The sequence below is a fragment of the Hipposideros armiger genome, unplaced genomic scaffold, assembly GCF_001890085.2.
Source record: "Hipposideros armiger isolate ML-2016 unplaced genomic scaffold, ASM189008v1 scaffold_444, whole genome shotgun sequence".
NCBI lineage: Eukaryota > Metazoa > Chordata > Mammalia > Chiroptera > Hipposideridae > Hipposideros > Hipposideros armiger.
The window spans coordinates 1174091-1192201 of record NW_017731794.1 but is presented as its reverse complement, the minus strand read 5'-3'; the positions used below and the strand labels follow the sequence as shown (position 1 = coordinate 1192201).

Here is an 18111-nt window from a genome sequence, read left to right as displayed (position 1 = left end):
AGATGGAATTTGGCCCACACCTGATGTTGATGGAGCTGAAGGATCATCAGCAATAGCAGATGGAGGGCAGGATAGAATTTGACCCACCCCTGAGCTCACACACATGAGCTACTTCTGCGATTTGTTCACATCTACGAATGTTCATACTGCGAGGTCTGTTCATTATCTGTGAAAGTTTGCAACTCAAATGTTCGTAAGTCAGGGACTTACTGTATTTTCAATCTATAGTTGCAAACTAGCAATTATATAGTTGGAAATAGAAGTATAGCAACTATAGTTGGAAATGAGAAAATAGTTTTCTACCACGGTTTGTTCAATCTGATGACGTGAAACTCAAAGATAGGTAGGGCTGACTGTATTTTTTGAAAAAACCCGCAGTTCAAATCTCTGTTGTTCAAGGGTCAACTGTATATATTGTTCACTGTAATGTTTCTTCCAACTCATAAATTAGTAATATTAAAAATAATACACACACACACACAAATTACTAATGGCAATTCTCTCTACGTTGTCTTTCAGAACAGAAATAAACTGATTTCCAGTGCCTCTGGCCTTCCTGTTGAAAGCAGACAGAGTGTATGAAGACAGTTCAAATATGTCAGAGACTTCCTCCCATGACTCCTTCTATGATTCCCTGTCAGACATGCAGGAAGAAACCAAGAATGCTGACTTCTTCCCTGAACTATCTGCTTTTCTCAGCCAGGAAGAGATAAACAAGAGCCTTGACCTAGCCCGGAGAGCTATAGCCAACTCTGAGACAGATGATTTTGACTCAGAAAAGGAAATCTCACAGATTTTCAACAACTCTCCTGTAAGCCTGGGTGAAAATTCTTCCCGAAAGGAGACCAAATTGGGCGAGCCAACCTCCTTGGGAAGACCTCCAGATAACAGGCCAGAAGAACAAACTGAGAACATCTCCTCACCTGGTTCAAAGAGGAAACCTGGCATCTCACCCCTGCTTGCCAGACCCAGTTATATCCAGAGCCTCCGAAAGGCTGAAAAATGTGGTGCAAAAACTCCCAACACAATCGTAAAGTCCAAACCAGTATATCAAGGTAAGGCTGGCCCCCAGAGCCAGCTTTGTGACAAGGCAGCTAATTTCATCGAGGAGCTGACATCCATATTTAGAGAAGCAGCAAAGCCGAGAAACAGAAGCCCAAATGGGGAGTCCTCATCACCAGACAGTGGGTACCTATCTCCTAAAAATCAGCCGTCAGCCCTGATGAGTGCCTCAGCCAGCCAGAGCCCCACGGGAGACCAACAGGAGATGGAAGCAGAGGTCAAGTTACCCGAGGCCAGGCATTGCTACGGAGCAGACCGGGATGAGGCAGCGCCATGCAATAGCATGTCTCACCCACAGCCGCAGAAAGCACTCCCCTTCCCATCAGCTCCTCGGTTCATCCAGAAGCTGAGGAGCCAAGAGGTGGCAGAAGGAAGCAGAGTTTATTTGGAGTGTAGAGTCTCTGGAAACCCAACTCCTCGAGTCAGGTAAGAACTTTTTATTGTGAATATCAAGTGATTTCTGTTGCGTTTTGGTTTTGCTTTCATGTGGGGAGAGAAGAGATTTCCTATATAGTTAGCCCTCTGGAGCCTCGGGTAGTGTTTTCAAGTCCCTGCAAGGCAAAAGCCTCCCAGAATTGCAAATACTCGTTGTCCCTCTTGCGATGTATCTGTTGTTATGAACCACATGATACTGACTAAGAAGGAGGGTAAAGGACTGGCCAGGCATAGAGGGGCACAAGTAGGTTGCCCTGTTGGATTCCAAAACAATAACAGCCAGGGAAACTGAAAATGTGCATCTTACTTATTCAAAGTACTGAGAAAAGTGTATGTGTAATTTGAATGTGAGCCTCTGGAGATGGCTGAGCATGTGGCTAAAGCTAGAAGTTGTCTGGCAGTACAGAGATGAAAGGCACAGGTGTGCAGATGCCAACCACAGGAATAGCCGCCAAATATATAATCTGGTCTAAGGCATGGTCCAAACTGGCACACGGTCACTTAAGGTAAACACACCACTCGTCTTCAGTGTGAAGCAACTAGGAGGGAAGAACTTTTCTAACAAAGAAAGAGAAACCAAACTCAGAGCGCCACAGGTCTGTTATTCAATCACAGCCTGCGGCCACTAGGGCATGGATACGGCAAAAATAAAAATAAAAATAAGGTGAGCGTGCAGTTAACTGGAGTCAGTAAACACTTATACTACCATGTCTATTATAATTTCTACAGATCTTCTTCCTTAATTGCAGAGTTTATACATTCCGTGCAGAAGGTTAACAGGAGTGACCCTGAAGTCAGACTGTAAGGTTTCTAATCAGGGCTCCACCTTTTGCCAACTGTGACATGTAGGCAAATTACTTTGTGACCCACTTTCTTCACCCATGAAATGAGAATCATAACAATACCTACCTCATTCAATTTTATGATAACTGAATGAAACAATATGTGACAAATGTACAATAGTATCTGGCACCTAGTGACTGCTGCATTATATCACACATGGCTTTGATTATTTCTCATTTCTTGATTTCATATGAAAATAACATTTCAAATCAGGATCCTACTATAAAAAGGAAACCATTCATTCATTTATTTTGAAGGTTTTGCTTTTATTAATCAAGAGTGTTTTGCCTAAAGTGCTTAAATGTTAAAAAGTAAATTCAAAATTGTGAAATTGCGAGAAATGGTAGGAAGCTTCGGCGAAAAAACACTGGTACCTTTCACTGATATGGCATTTCACAAATCACAAACTTTTCTATCAACGTACGTCCACAAATATGCACTTTACTGGTGCTGGCTTCTCAGTTGGACAAGTCGTTGCTCACAAACGTGGAGCAAGCGTTCCCATTAGTGGTATAATTAGAGGCAGTGAGTTTTTTTCCTCACCCATTTGTTCAACTAATTCACCTTAAGTCAGCTCTCACAATAACGTTACAATATTTCTTTTAGAAACTGACAGCAGGGGGCAGTAAAAAACTTCTTAATGGGTTCATTTAGTTAAATATGTCATCCTAAATTCTGCATATATATCTTTCCCATGAAGAATTTTTCTTATAGTTTTGTCTATGCTAGAGAGTATTTCTTTTGGATTTCATTTAACTTTTTTAAAACCCACTAATCTCAGGAACAAATCACTCTTCATTAGAAATACATTTATATGTCACTCAAACAGTTCCACAGGTTTTCAAACTGCATATGGCTCCACTTACATTTACCTCCAAAATAGGCCCCTTCCAAATGTATTACCATGGCAAGTAAGTATACCATGTCTTTCAAAAATGACAAAAATCAATCCACTTAACATCAAAGGATTAATTCAGGTGAGCCGACCAAAAGTACTTTACCAAAGTTCACTTAACCTTTTGATCATTTGGAGGGCCACCAAATTCATGCTCTGCCTCTTTTCTTCTTGTGGGGGGAGAGGGCATTAATTAATTAGCAGTTTTATTATTAACTAGTTTTCTCTTGTCATCTGCCAGTCTACCAATGTTCATGACCAATGCTCATTAGTTGTTAAAGTTACGCCCTTCTAGAGTAATTAAGTCTTTGTTGAGAATGCTCCGTTGTTTAAAGTCAGCTAGTCATTTTTGTGTTCTTTTGGGGTTGTTTTTTTGTTGTTGGTTTAGTTTAGTTTTGTTTTGTTTTGAGGGCTAAAGGAAATGTGCATTCGAGTTTCTTAATTTCTGTTCCAAAGATTCTGGTTCTCTCCGTCATGCACTTGTAAGTGCACCAAACGCCTGAGAACATCCATTGCGAGCCTCTTCCACATGAGACTTATGACAGTCTAAAGAGAAAATTTTCTTTGAAGCAAATTGTTTTACAAGGAAGAAAACCTTTACTAAAGAATCTCCTGCACTGGGGCATTTTAGAAACTGACTCATACTGAGTCAGTCCAGGGGACTCAGAACCTAGAGATAGGGCAGACCTATTGTATGGTAGGCCACCTCCTAAGATCCCAGAAGCAGGTGACAGAGCTCATGGAAGCAAACCTGGGACAAGCAATAAGTAGAGGCCCAGTAGACACTGGCTGGTCAGCATAGGGACATCCAGTGTTGAGAGGTTGGCAACTATATGGGAGGTGAGTGAGGTGTGATGCAGTGGACAGTGGTAACACCCAGGCTTACTTAAAATGAATGCACCACAGGAAAATATGCCAGCAGGTATCAGGACCCAGACACAGGGACTGGATCACAGAGAGAAAATGCTACCCTTCAAGAGTTTAGTTAAGAAAAAGGCAAAGCCATTGCTGCAAAAGGACAAAAGGACAGAGCAGGAATAAAGACTCAGACATGATTAAATGAGACAGGACTTCAGGGACTACAACTGTGCTGGGTCCAGACAAGGGAAACACATTGCTAGACGGACACGGCTGGGCTAGAGAGCTGCTCGCCTGGGGCTTCTTCAATTTGGCCCAAGTAGAAACCATTTGGTCTGGGAACCTGGGCATAGTGAAACTTACAGATAAAGTAGCCCCCGCTAAAAGGAGGATTGACAGAAACAGTAGGATCAAAGCCAGGCCAGTCATTTCAAGACATTTACTTTATATACAGTCACTTAACCCTCACACAAATATAACTGGCACAAACACCAGTGATAACCACAAACAGAACTTAAAAAATTATATTTTCCTCCTCTACTCTTGCATAGTTCCCACAAACTCAACAAAAAAGAGAAAAACTGATGGAAGAAAAAAGCTTGTGTGTAATAATTGAAATTATATACAACTTAGATACCACTCAAATTATATGCAAATTATTTTACAGTATGAATTATTACGTTAAATAAAATCAAGTCAGAATTCATATTTTTTCTGATTATGTTCTATTGTTCTATATTCTCATGCACTAGTTCACAACAGTATAAAGACATGTTCCCTTCCCTGTTCTCTCCATTCTTTTTTGTGTGTGTGTGAGTTGGCAAAAAAAATCATGGAGACTGTTAGTTCAAAATTACTCTAGTATTATAAAGATAGGACCTATATTTTTCATTTTATACTTTTAAAAATATTTGATGATGTCAACCATATGTTCTAAAGCATTTAAATATATGGAAACTAAGATAGAAAACTATGAAATTATTTGCCTAGCAACATAAAATAATCACTTATAGACACTGACATATACCTCAGGTTTTCTGATTCCTGAACACGTACCACAGGGATTCAGGAGAAGATTCTGCCAGTCACTGCTGTTTTGCTAACTGTGCAAGGCTTACTGACAAGCTCCAGAAATGCAGAACAGTAGAACTGACATATTTAAAAATCTTCTAGGATTGCAATTTATTTTCCAAATATCTTTAAAGAAAATGCCATCCTGATTATTTCCACAACATTGTTTCTATACTAAAAAAACATAGCCATTTATAGTTATTCTCTCTCTCTCTCTCTCTCTCTCTCTCTCTCTCTCTCTCTCTCTCTCGTAGTAAAGTTAATACTGCAAAAAAAGGTCAATCAACACAAACCAAAAGAAAAATAAATTAAGTGGGGGTGAGGAGGCACTATTCTCCATCAAATAATACAAACAAAACAAATAATTTCCAATTCATGAACAGTAGTCCAAACCATCCTCATATTCAAATTATACTGTAAGGTAAATATGAACGTCCTTATAAGAAAAAAAACCCACTTTTAAACATCTATTTATTGCTGTAAAAATGGGATCCAGCAATAGTCCAAGCATGTGTAATATTCTATGTACAATTATTCATATCTAACCATAACATGCCTATTAGGTCATCATTATTAACCTAGTAAAGTTTCAATTAATGTATGAATTAGAAGTAATTAAATTATTTTTATAATCAACACCCAGCACCTCCAATGCCTCCAATTCAAATTAGTAAGACTTTGATCATCATCAAAAGCCAAAACAAGAGGATTAGCCATATCAAAACTATGCAATGCTGCCTGTAGAAATTTCAATCTCCTCAAAAGAAAATATATCTATAAATAAGCCACTGATTCACTTTTCTTAGTTATGGTATATGGTATATCCCATTTATGGACCACTTTGGCTCAGGAAAATGTGGCAACAGCCAGTAGATTATCACTATGTGGTGCTTGTAGAATGAAAAGTCAAGTGGCTGAGCCCAGGAGTATTGTTTTTGTTAAAAAATATCGTCAGTAATGAGACACCAGATAGTACTATCAGATTATCAACATGAAAAATTGATAAATGTTGTTTCTTCAACATAAAATGTAAATAGGTGCAAACAATTTGGGGAACAATTTGCGATACATAATAAAGTTAAAGATGTATATATCCTAAACTTTTATTTAATACCCAATTTCCTACTTGACACCTGTACTTGACTACATCTAAAACTTAATTTCAGATTCTCCTCTCCTTCCAAAACCTTCTCTGAGTCTTCTCCATGTGAACAAATGACAATCCTCCTTCCAGCTGTACAAGGAAAAAAACCTTGAAGTTATCATCGATCCCTCTTTTTCTCACAACTCTCATCATCCAATCCATCCAGTAAGTCCAGGTGGCTCTACCTTTAATATATCCACAATCTGCCCATTTCATACCACCTCTGCTCATGAGGCTTTGGTCCCGGCCACCATCATCTTTCTCTTGGATATTCCCATCCCTTCCTAATCTGTCTCCTGGTTTCCATCCTTGCTCACCACAGTCTCTGCAGCACCTGGCATGATTCTTTTTAATGAAATTGTGACCACGACACAGTGCAAAGCTATCCAGTGCCTTCTCGTCTCACAGAGTAAGATCCTTAGCCCTTATAAACATTTTAATAAGGCCCCATCTCTCTGACTTCACCCCCTAGTACTCACTCCTGCTTAGTCTACTCCAGCCACAATGGTGTCCTTATTACTTTAACGTGCCAGGCACGTCCCTGCCTCAGGGCCTACACACTTGCTGTTCCCTCTTCTTGGAATGCTCTTCCTCTAGATATATACAGGATTGGCTCCTTCATCTCCTTCTATCTATCCTCAAATGTCACCTTCCATAAGAGTGTGGTCCTCCATAACTACCCTATGTAAAAGAACAGGTCCTTCCCACCGCACTCTCTGTTCCATTCTCTTATTTTGTTTTTCTTTGTGGAACTTATCTGATACACTCTGCATTTTACTTATTTAATTTTTTTAAATTGTCTCTCTCCCTCAGTAGAATATAAAATCCTTGAGGATAGGGACTTCCATCTCATTCTGGGCCTAGAATAGGGCCTGGCATGTAGTAGGTGCTCAATATGTATTGAATAAATAAATGAATAAATTCAACTTCTAGATATATACCTAAAAGAAATTTTAGCTCATGTGTACAAGGATACATGGATAAGACTGTTCATAGCAGCATTGCTTCAAAGAAACTGGAAATAACTTAAATATTCATCAAAAGAAAATGGGTATCTCTTTGATATGGTGATTTCATTTCTTTTGGATATATACCCAGATGTGAGATTGCTGGATCATATGGTAGTTCTATTTTTAATTTTTTGAGAAACCTTCATACTGTTTTCCACACTGGTCATATTAATTTATATTTACACCAACAGAGCACAGTGCATAAGGGTTCCCTTTTCTCCACATTCTCACTAGCACTTGTTAACTCTTGCTTTTTTATAATAGCCATTGTGAAACAACCTAAGTGTTCACTGTCAGGTGAATAAATAAAGAAAATGACGTCACACACACACGCACACACAGTGGAATAATATTCAGTCAGTCATATAAAAAAAGGAAATCCTGCCATGCGACAACATAGATATATGTTGAAGGCATTATCCTCAGTGAAATAAGTCAGACAGAGAAGGACAAATACTGTATGATCTCATTTATATGTGGAATCTTTAAAAAGCCAAACTCAGAAACATGGAGTAGAATGGTGGTTGTGAGTGGTTGGGGAATGGAGGGAATAAGGAGCTGTTGGTCAAAGGGTACAAATTTCCAGTTATAATATGGATAAGTCCTGGAGATCTACTCATTCATCTTATAACAGGAGATTTGTACCCTTTAACAATATTTTATTCTGCACTTAAAAGTTGCTAGGAGAGTAGATCTAAGTGTTCTCATCACACACACACACACACACACACACACACAAACTTGTAATTCTGTGAGGTGATGGATGTATTAACTAACCTTATTGTGGTAACTGATTCCCAGTATATACATGTATCAAATCATCACATTGTACACCTTAAATTTGTACAATTGTATGTCAATTATAGCTCAATAAATCTAGAAAGAAAAAGAAAATGGATAAATTATAGTATATATTCATACAATGAATGAACCAGATAATCATGAATTGGGATGTCTGAAACTCACAAACAATAACAATCCAAGACAAAAGTTGCAAAAAAAAATGAATACAGATTGCATAGATAAATTTATCCATATGAAGTGAAAATTGCAAAACGGGACTATTTCAGGGTTCGGGATAGAGTAAGAGTATTGTACAGAAAAATACAAAAGAATGGCAAATACTAAATTTCATATAGCAGTAAGCATAGAGATAATGAAGAATGAGATTGGAAAGGGGTACACAGAGGGCTTCAACTGTATTTGCAACGTTTTGTATCTTAAGGTGGTTAGTAGCGACACAGATGTAAATTGTTATTTTTATACTTATTGAAAAATATTGACTTTTTATTTTACTCTACTAACCCAGTTATATATGTAGTATGCTCAGTAGCATTATTCCTAGTAAATGGTATGACTTAATCCTTAAACACCATCCAGAAAATGTCTTGGTTTTTAGCAATGCAAATTGGATAGGTTGGCTCTCCGCCATTTGCTCTCATGAGTTATAAGTTAATCAATTTTCTGGGTTGTTTTAGCTATATTTTAGAGTTTTTCAAAATGTTCTTCTTTTGAATTCATGATGTTCTTAATAGAATATTCTATATATTTAGTCTTGTGCCAGAGATCTTTCATGGTGTGGTCTACCCAGTGTATTAGCTGCCAAGGGTACAAAAACTTGTATATGAATCTGTCATTGTTAAGAAAAAGTGTCTGCCTTTAGACACACACACAGACACACACATCTTACCTTTTTAGAACTAGCAAAAGTCTGAAAATTAACAAAAGTTGTATATCACCATTTCACCCAATTGCCTCCCCTCCCCTCCGTCATTATATTTGAGTAGTAGGAGGAAGCAAAATGGGGCAGAATCCAAAGGAAACAGCACCATTTAATTGTATGAGTTCCTATTTTTTCATTATTTTATTATTTTTTTACTCATTTAAAAATTGTTTTTCTTCCCTGCACATTTACATTGGCTTAAAAAACTAAGTCTTCCATATTTTACATAGGACAATAAATGTTCCCAAGAACATTAAATTGCCATTGAACTAGAAATCAAAAGATATTAAGCAACAGAGTGATACCTTTATTTTCAATGAAATTAAGATACAGCCTTATTTCTGCTTCCTCCATACAGATGATTTCTGAGTTAATAAAGGGCTATGACTTATTATGCTGTTTTGTCCACTGCCACATCCAGTGCGGCTAGTCAAATGGGCCAGAGGGGGGACGATGGAAGATTAAGAAAGATAGACAAAGAAATACTTGAAAGCGGGGACTAGGTGGACAGCTGTTTTCTGATGAGAGGATAGTGACCCAGTCTAGCAGCCATGGTTTATTGTATAGCCTTGCTTATGTGGTGGGAGGAGAAAGGGGCGAAGCAGCCTTGGGCAGAGAATATTTCGTGCATCAGCTGCAGGATGATAGCAACCAATGAAGCAGAACTCAGGATGCTCTGTACCCAATGTATCGAAACCATCTCCGGGTACCAGGAAACCACCTCCGCTTGCTGCGGCGCTGAGCTAGCTTTGCTGAAGCCCAGTAGGAGAGTGCGAGCTTGCACCAACCTCTCCCTCACAGCTCCTGAAGCGGCCCTCGGTCCCTGACAGTCCACTTTACTATTCTTTCTATTCTTTGTCAACCTGTTTCCATCCTATATCTACCCACGTATAATTCTCATTTGAAAAATTAGCTAGACTTCTGCAGTACTTTAATTGCCAAAAAACCATCATAAATGAGAATATTGAATCCGCTTCTGTAGGCCACTGAGTGGAATGGGATAACGCAGCATCACTGAACACAGGAAATATTGCCCCTGAGTAGTTGTTTAATGATTTGAACATTAGAGAGTGACAGCAGCTGCCTTATTACCTCTTCTTGGTCAACCTATGACACCATGATGCTGTGACAGGCTCACTGCCCACTGTACATGATAACGCTGCTCAGACCGATATCTCAGTGAACCAAGATGCAGTCTTGATATTCAAGGGAACATTGCTATCGGCTCAATTTGAATTGATGGTAATAGTCATGACATCTGGCTGTGAAGTAGCAGCAGCAAACTAGACGGGAGCATCTGTTCTAAGGAATCGATTCCATTATTTCACTTTACATTTCAATGACCAAATTTCTGGATTTAACAAGAAAACCAATCAATAAGCAAACACCAACGTAAATGTCCCTAAGAAATCAAGGTAGTCACAGTGACTCCCTTTAGAATTAAAAATATGCTTGTGCATAAAAATATATGCAGTAATACCTTGGTTAGCAAGCATAATTCTTTCTGCAAACAAACTACTCGTATTGTAAGACATTGCTCGTTTACCAAGTTAAAATTTATTAGAAATGTTTGCTCGTCTTGCAGAACACTTACAAATGAAGTTACTTGCAATCCAAGGTTTTACTGTATGTGCTTATGGAACAAACAGCAGAGGAGCTTAGTAACTTACAATACAGATTCTGGAGCAAGTGTGAATCTTGGCTCTGTCTCATGTCAGCAGGGTACCCTTGGCAAGTTATTTAACCTTTCTGTGCCTCAGTTTCCCTGTTGGTAAAATGGGAATAATAAGAGTACCTATCTCTAGTGTTATTATGAATGTCAAGTCAACACAGGGAAAGAGTTTAGAGTTGTGACAGGCACATTGTAATATCTTAATAAATATTAAGATATTATAAACTGTTATTATTATAAAATGTTCACTTTATTGTTTATTGCCACCAATTTGATATAAACGCCCAACACCTTACCTTCTCAAAAACCTTTGAATTTGTTTCTTTTCTTTAAAACCTTCACCCGGCAATTCTCTTTTGTATGGCTAAGTGTCCACAATGGTAGAGCTTATGGAGAGGGCACACTTCAACATAAACAAGTAATTTATAAGGAATATAATATATCTTCAAAGGAGTTTTTGATCCTGTGAGTCCTAGATTTATGTCTCGAGGTCAGAATTGTGGCTGCCTTGGAGTATAGTGGGATACTTTCCCCTGGTCACTGTCTATTGTCATTTTCTAGAAACTTCTACGTCACTTGGCTTTCCGTTCCTTCACTGCTACGGGGGATGGGATCAAAGCCAAAGAAAAGTCATTTCTTTCCATCTCTACCCCTTCCCCCTACAACTAATGAGCTCCTCATCCTCTGTTTCTAAACCTCAAAGGTGTGAAGGTCAGCCTTACTGTGGACCACAGTCAACTTGGAAAGCCTTCCAAAAAATCAAATCTCTTTGACTATTGCTTGCTTGATTCTTTTTAAATGGTTTAGCAATTTTCCTGAGTTTTCTTCATGGTTCCTTGTTGAATGTTTGCTAAAGCCAATTGAAAGTGGTTCCCCAATCCTTAGCCACTCCCTGTTTTTGCGTTCCAATAATTTCAGGAGGAAGAAAGCTAAAAATAATTTGCGTAACCAATGTGGGCTTTTCTCCCAACTAGGTTAACTAGCTTTGGTTTTACATTTTCTTCCTACTAAGTATTATACCATACAGCAAAGCTCTCAGAAGAAAAAGAATGTGCTTTTTGGAAGTTTAATTTACTAGTATACAAACTGCTGTGGAACAGTTGTTTTGAAAGAATTGACTCCGAAGTTTCTGATTCTTTCATAGTCAAAACTACTCAATGCCTCAAATCTTTTTCCGTAGAGTTACATTAAGTATTCTTGACACGTTTCTTCATTTGCCTTAGGGCAGCATGGCATTGTGGATCACTGATTCTGTTTAGGCATAATTACAGCAACTCAAGAACTCCACTTATATGGAGATACTTTATAAATACAACTGTAGCAAGTATAATTATAAGTCTGAAACTCAATACAGCTTACTGTGCTGACCAAGATGCAAAAATTTCTTACCAGTTGATATATTCTAATAATATGCAGCAATAGAAATTATTTTTTCCCAATTTAACTTTAATTTGAGCCAAGAAATAGGTCATATTTAATATCTGCTGGTATAGGAGTAAATTGTGTCACCTGAGCACAGATAGAGAAACCCAATAAAAAATCTTTCTCAGAAGAAAGATTGCTAGTTTCAAGTGGAAACTTTGTTCTCTTGGTTATGAGTTCTAACAGTGAAGTCTGGTTCTGTATAATAGCATATGGTAAATGAGGCCACAGAAACAAGTTTCCACTCACTGGTTATATAATCCACATGTAGGCCAGGAAACTTAAATTAAAATACCCTAAGGAATAAGGATTTCTCTCTCTGCCTCCCCCTCCCCCCCTCCCCCCAAGGTGACTGCTTTTAGCCTTGGTTGCTGGAATTGGAGAAGTATTTTCTAATGGAAAAATACAAAACAAGTGTGCGGGAGAGGATTTCCAAGTAATAGAAGAGAATCTTCAAAGAAGATGGGGTGGGGGGTGGGGGGTGGGGGAGGAGTAGGAAGAGAAAGGGAAGGAAAGGAAGGAGAGGAAGGAAGGGAGGAGGGAGGAAGGGAAGAAAGAAGAGAGGGGAGGAAGGAGAAAATTCACATTTGAACTGGCTCTTCCTTTAAAAGCCAGAGAGATCATCTACCATCATAGAAGGTATCACAGACTAATTGCATTAGCAGAGGATGTTCTAGCCACGTTTGTGGACACAGAGGGCAATAGCTGTGTAGTTGGTGAAGTCTAGGGAGATGACGTAGAGATTTTTCTGTTTCAGTTTTGTATTTTGAATCACTGCAGACAGATGTTAAGAATTCTCCACATCACTATATGGATTTTGTTTTGATGAAGGGAATAATGTGGACCAGCAAGCTTTCTAGAGCAATGCTACTACTGAGAAGCTATTATTCACAAATAAGAGGTTTTGGTCAAGGGCAAGAGCTCGTTTAGGTCTAGTCGCTCCTGTCTAGAGGCTTTGTCACCCCCTAATAAGGAAACCTTGACAGTTAACAGCAGAAATTTAACTATAGCATTATGTCTGTGCAGTCATTGCACATGCCACTAAATTGTAGGAAGTTTATGCTGAAATGTCATGCTCATTCTCCTCAGCCCTTTGCTGAGCATTCTAAAGTCACAGGTTAAAATAATTCCTTTTTATTTTTCTTACAGAGCTAAAACTCCGGGGAAGTTGTTCTCATTCTCCTAGTAATAAAAATAGATATAATAGTATTAATAGCCAACATTTCTTGAGCTCTTAGCATGTTCCAGACACTCTTCTAAGATCTTTCCATTCATAAACTCACTTATAAAATAAGGTAGACACTATCATATTTCTTGGATCCTAAGACATGTATTTGGTCATATTTTTAACATCTCTATAATCAGAGTGCATCTTGCAGTAAAGAGCATTTCACAAGCACTGCCAGACCACAGTCATGATGTGGTCATCATTACCTGCACACGTACAAACTTGGTCAGAACTGTTTATCTTGTCATCTTCGTGAAGTTATTTGCATTGTTGATACTACATACTGTTTTTTTCTTTCTTAATGGTTCATAAAATAATGGCGTCTTATTGTGAGTGGCATGTTAGAGTCAATGAATGCAGTATTATTATCTCTATTTGTTTTTAAAAAAAGGAACTAAGACATGAATAGTTTAGAAAAATTGTCCAATTGTCCACTCCACTATACTGCCAAACAAAGTAGAGTGGGGTGCACAGTCCTACTTACAGAACGGTGACCCACCAAAATTGGGGTGATCCCAGCTTACCCCTAGAAATACCTAACACAGTAGTCGTATTTCTTTAAAAGCAAAATGTCTGCGAGTGGCTTCCTTCCAATGCCCCACACAATGTGAAGAAAACTTGGAAAAGAAAAGAGCCACGATCAATGATGTATTGGCCCTCATGAGAAAGCCGTATGCTGTGTACACATCCAGCCCACTCTGTAGTGTTGACATGAGGGAGAGTCAGCATCTTTATTAGCAGAAACAACTTCCATTGACGCAGCTTGTGAGGGCATGGGCTGTAACTTCCACTGTCAAAGACATTTAGCCAGGTCTCTCTTTCTCTCATAAACAGAGTAGTAATCCTGAGCAGAACATAGCAGATAGGCCTTGTAATTCCAGTATGCTGCTATTTAATTCTTATGTTTAATGGCCAGCATTTTAATTACAAATGTGTTGTCCGATGTTGGCCAGAATCCTGATGCGTGGACTCGTCCCGTACTCCAGGAAGAAGGACAAATCAGCACTCCCTGAAATACAAGAAGAACAGGCCCCGGAAACACCAACAATACGTTAGTTCAGTTGATTTCTGATAGACATTTTCTACAAAAGGCCATTATTAAATACAATATAATAAGGTCATGTTTTATAGAATAAATAATATTAACTTTGAACAGGCAGCTATTCAGAGGGAAGTATCAATATTGAAGAAATCAAATTGGCTTTTGGACAATGCATAAGATGAGTGTCATTACAGCATTTTAAAAGTCCATGTACACATCAAAATGACAGAAGTTCCTCAGCCCAGTATGACATTCATCAGGGCCCATGCTGTGTGATGGAGATGGGTGGGGTGGGGTGGGGTGGTATTTGTGTAGTCAGGGGTGTTCTCCAGGAAAATGCCATCTTACCTCAGGTTTGGGTCAGTTCCATTTACTGGAAACGTGTGCTGCCCAGTTGTACATGCTCAAATATCTTTTTATCTTTATATTTGAGAAAAAAAGTAATTGGAGAGGATTGGAGCGTAAGTACCCCATTTCTTTCATCATTTGTTAATGGAATGTGCCAATGTGTGACCTCAAATTAGAGATACCATCCCTTTCAGTTTAAACAACTGACACTCGACAGAAAAACAGCCAGTAGAATCGCGTTAGTATGAGAACTGTTGTGTGTTTGGACTGTAATTTTTGTTTTCCAGTTTCTAACAGGCCACTGCATGTAGAATGCTGAATCCATTTACAAGGTATGTCTATCCTACCCCATATCAAAGTAGCTTTACTACCACTGTATAAAATATAATACATACCTGTGATACTTACACTTCCAATTTTCAAAGTTCATATTTATGTAGTCCCTTTCATCTGTAAATCTTAAAATCTTAACATATATTCATCCAGTGTGCTATGTACAATGGCTTTAGCTCTTTGGAATTTAAAGGTGTGTCTTCTAACAAAAACTAGGAAAAGCCCATTGCCTTACCACGCTGGGTTCAGCTTCCCACACACGCTGCACGAGCTCACAAAGCCCTGTTTTTCTCAGAACGCAGCCTAGCTCTTAGCTACCTGCAGTTCCGAGTGCACTATGTGGTCCCAGCTGTTTCTGGACTCCATGAGGTCTTCCTCAAGTTCTCAACTGTCACACATGTGTTTCTTCTCTTCTCCTTTTGATGGTTGTCTGGCTTTCAGATTTTGACAAATCAGAAAAAAGATCAAACCCATCCAAAACCTGTCTTTCATTACAGTTTGCTCTGGTTGAAATGTTAAATTTTCTCACATCCATGGATTTAGAGTAAATTATGATCCAAACTGAAAGACGAGTTGGATTAATCTCTTTCACTCATTTCCACACTGCAGATCAGTTCTCTTTTACACACCACACTGACTCCTGTCTTTTTCCCTCTTGCCTCATTTTCATCTAGAAGGCCTGCTTGCCCCTCAGGTGTATATAGCAACACAACTTAGTTTGCCTTACAGGGTTCAAACATAACGCCATAGTCACCTCCGTGATTCTCTCCTTTGCGATCATCACCTCTGCTTAACGCCCACAGGATGACGGGTGCTGAGCATTAGAAATCATCAAGGCTCTTGGCGTGTAGAGTATTTTCTCAAACCCTCACCTGTATGGCTGTGGTTAGCCAACCACATACAGTCGACGGATCTTAGATTATCAAAGCAGTAAGCAAGCTTGAAGCCAGGGGTTAAAAAAATTACAGAGAGGCAAATGAAGGCTCCAAACAGAGAATCAGTAAGAGGCCAGGTGAAGTATTAAAAGCAGATGGCCTCAGAAACTGTTCCAAGAAGAAATGAAAAAAGGCAGAGCTGGAGACAGTTGAGTGCTGGAGACCATCATGACAGCCATATACCAAATATTTCCAGATCAAACCTCCAGGGAAAGTAAGTTAATATGCAAGAGACTCCTGCTTTGCTGACCAGTTGTGGCATTTACCTTGGCTCTTTGTGAAGAAATCGTTATTTGCTCACCACACTTATGTGACAACAAGAGTAATGTTCAAGGATTGCTTCCTAATGACTTATGAATATATGCATAGAAGGAAATGAAGACATTTGCCTTCACAACGTCGTTCTTAATTGATCAGAAAATCAACTTGCAAATATCCCTTTGATCCAAGTTACCACAAAATTATATTAAGGTTATGAAAATACAAGTATTGAAATATGAGTCTGCTATTGGGTCTGCTCTTGCCAGTTTTGCCCCCTGTATCCTCTGCCTGGCTGGTTATCTTTCACAGGCCCCTGTTGGTCCTCTCTCCATTCTCCTCTGCCCCTCTCTTGCCCATGCAAGCTGACCTGTGTGGACTACAACACATTTCTTCAGGCTCTGGTTGGGTTTAGCCCCAGGGAACCCTGGTAGGTCAGAGGGGAAAAGTACAGGAATTCAAGGTATTTTGTCCCCTAGCTTCCTCCCTATAGGTTTCCCTGTCTTTCTCCATCAAACGAAGGTCTCCACTCAACATGATGGTCTCTTCTGTGTTCAGAAGTTGCTTCCTCCCCTGATCCTGCAGGTTGAGGGGTGGTAACAATCTGCTTTGTAGCCCCAGGTGACGCATTACCCTGTGGTTTCCATATACCCTGACACAACCTTTGAATCTAGTCCTTTCATGGAACCCTCCTGTGTTTTCTGGGATTTAGCACATCCTCTCTTCCTAGCTGAGACCACAACATCCTTCTTCTGACTGCCCATACCTATGTAGGAAGATGACCCCAAATCCTTATAACCCACATATGGCAGCATGACTGATTCCTGAAATGCTTTACCCTGAAATTGCTAAGGTAAATTCTTGATTACTCATAGTCAACTTAGCCAGCTTGGAAATTATTTTTCCAGCTTCATGCTCCCTTTTACTTCCCATTGTTTGCTTTTAGGCTTTTTAAGTAAACGTCAATTCTAATTGTGACGTTTGGTAAAATAATCACATTGATGTGAAGGTGGAAAACACATTTTAATTCATTAGTGGCATTTCCTTATTTATCCTGTCAATGACCAAAATAACAAAAAGTACTTAGCTGAGCATTATATGTACCTGACATTTTTCTAAGGACTTTCTATCTAGTCCTCATAAGAGCTCTATAGGGTAGGCTGTATTATTGTTGTACAGTATCACCATTTTACACAGGAAGAAACCAGGGTTCAAAGAGCAAAGAGGTGATAAATTACCCAAAGACACACCCCTGGTTAGTGGTGTATCTGGGATGACTAATGCTAAAAGTTGACTATTTGGCAGACTTCCTAATCATTGGTGTTTTATGTATTTGAAGTGGTGTTTTGCATTTTTAACAGCATATTAAGAAACAGCCTAAAGCTTAGTGACTTAAAACAATAATTTATCATCTTCTTTTACTTATTAGCCTTTTTGAAGACTAGCTACCACAGGTGTACTGTCAGCCTTTTTTTTTTAATGTCTCTTATGCTGGACTGAGTCCATTCTAGTGAGAATCCAGGACACAGGATACCATGGGGTGAGTGTGACAAGGGTGGTACAACAGGGTCATAGTTTGAATGAAGAGTAAAACTGAAGGTATGCAGAGGAGTTCAGATTAATGGTAAAGAGGAAGTGTGCAACATAAGAATCAGGAGTACCATTAAGAATTGTGCTCTGGACCGGCCGAGTGGCGCGATGGTTAAGAACTGGCTTGGGACATCAGAGGGCCCCGGTTCGGATTCCACATATGAGGGCCAGTGACACTGCCCTCTACAGCTAAGATGCTGAACAACAGCTCAACCTGGAGATGGGCTGCCGTGAGTCGCCGG

The 18111-nt window shown here is 39.1% G+C and overlaps 1 protein-coding gene across 1 annotated transcript in view; it reads left to right on the top strand.

Annotated features, from left to right (window-relative positions):
• The window catches only part of PALLD (palladin, cytoskeletal associated protein), a 374196-nt gene that overhangs the window by 16327 nt on the left and 339758 nt on the right, over positions 1 to 18111 (top strand). The window contains exon 2 of the mRNA XM_019665498.1: positions 520 to 1488. Within this exon, the coding sequence (XP_019521043.1) occupies positions 596 to 1488 (893 nt within the window). The 5' untranslated portion in view covers positions 520 to 595. The remainder of the gene's footprint in view (positions 1 to 519; positions 1489 to 18111) is intronic.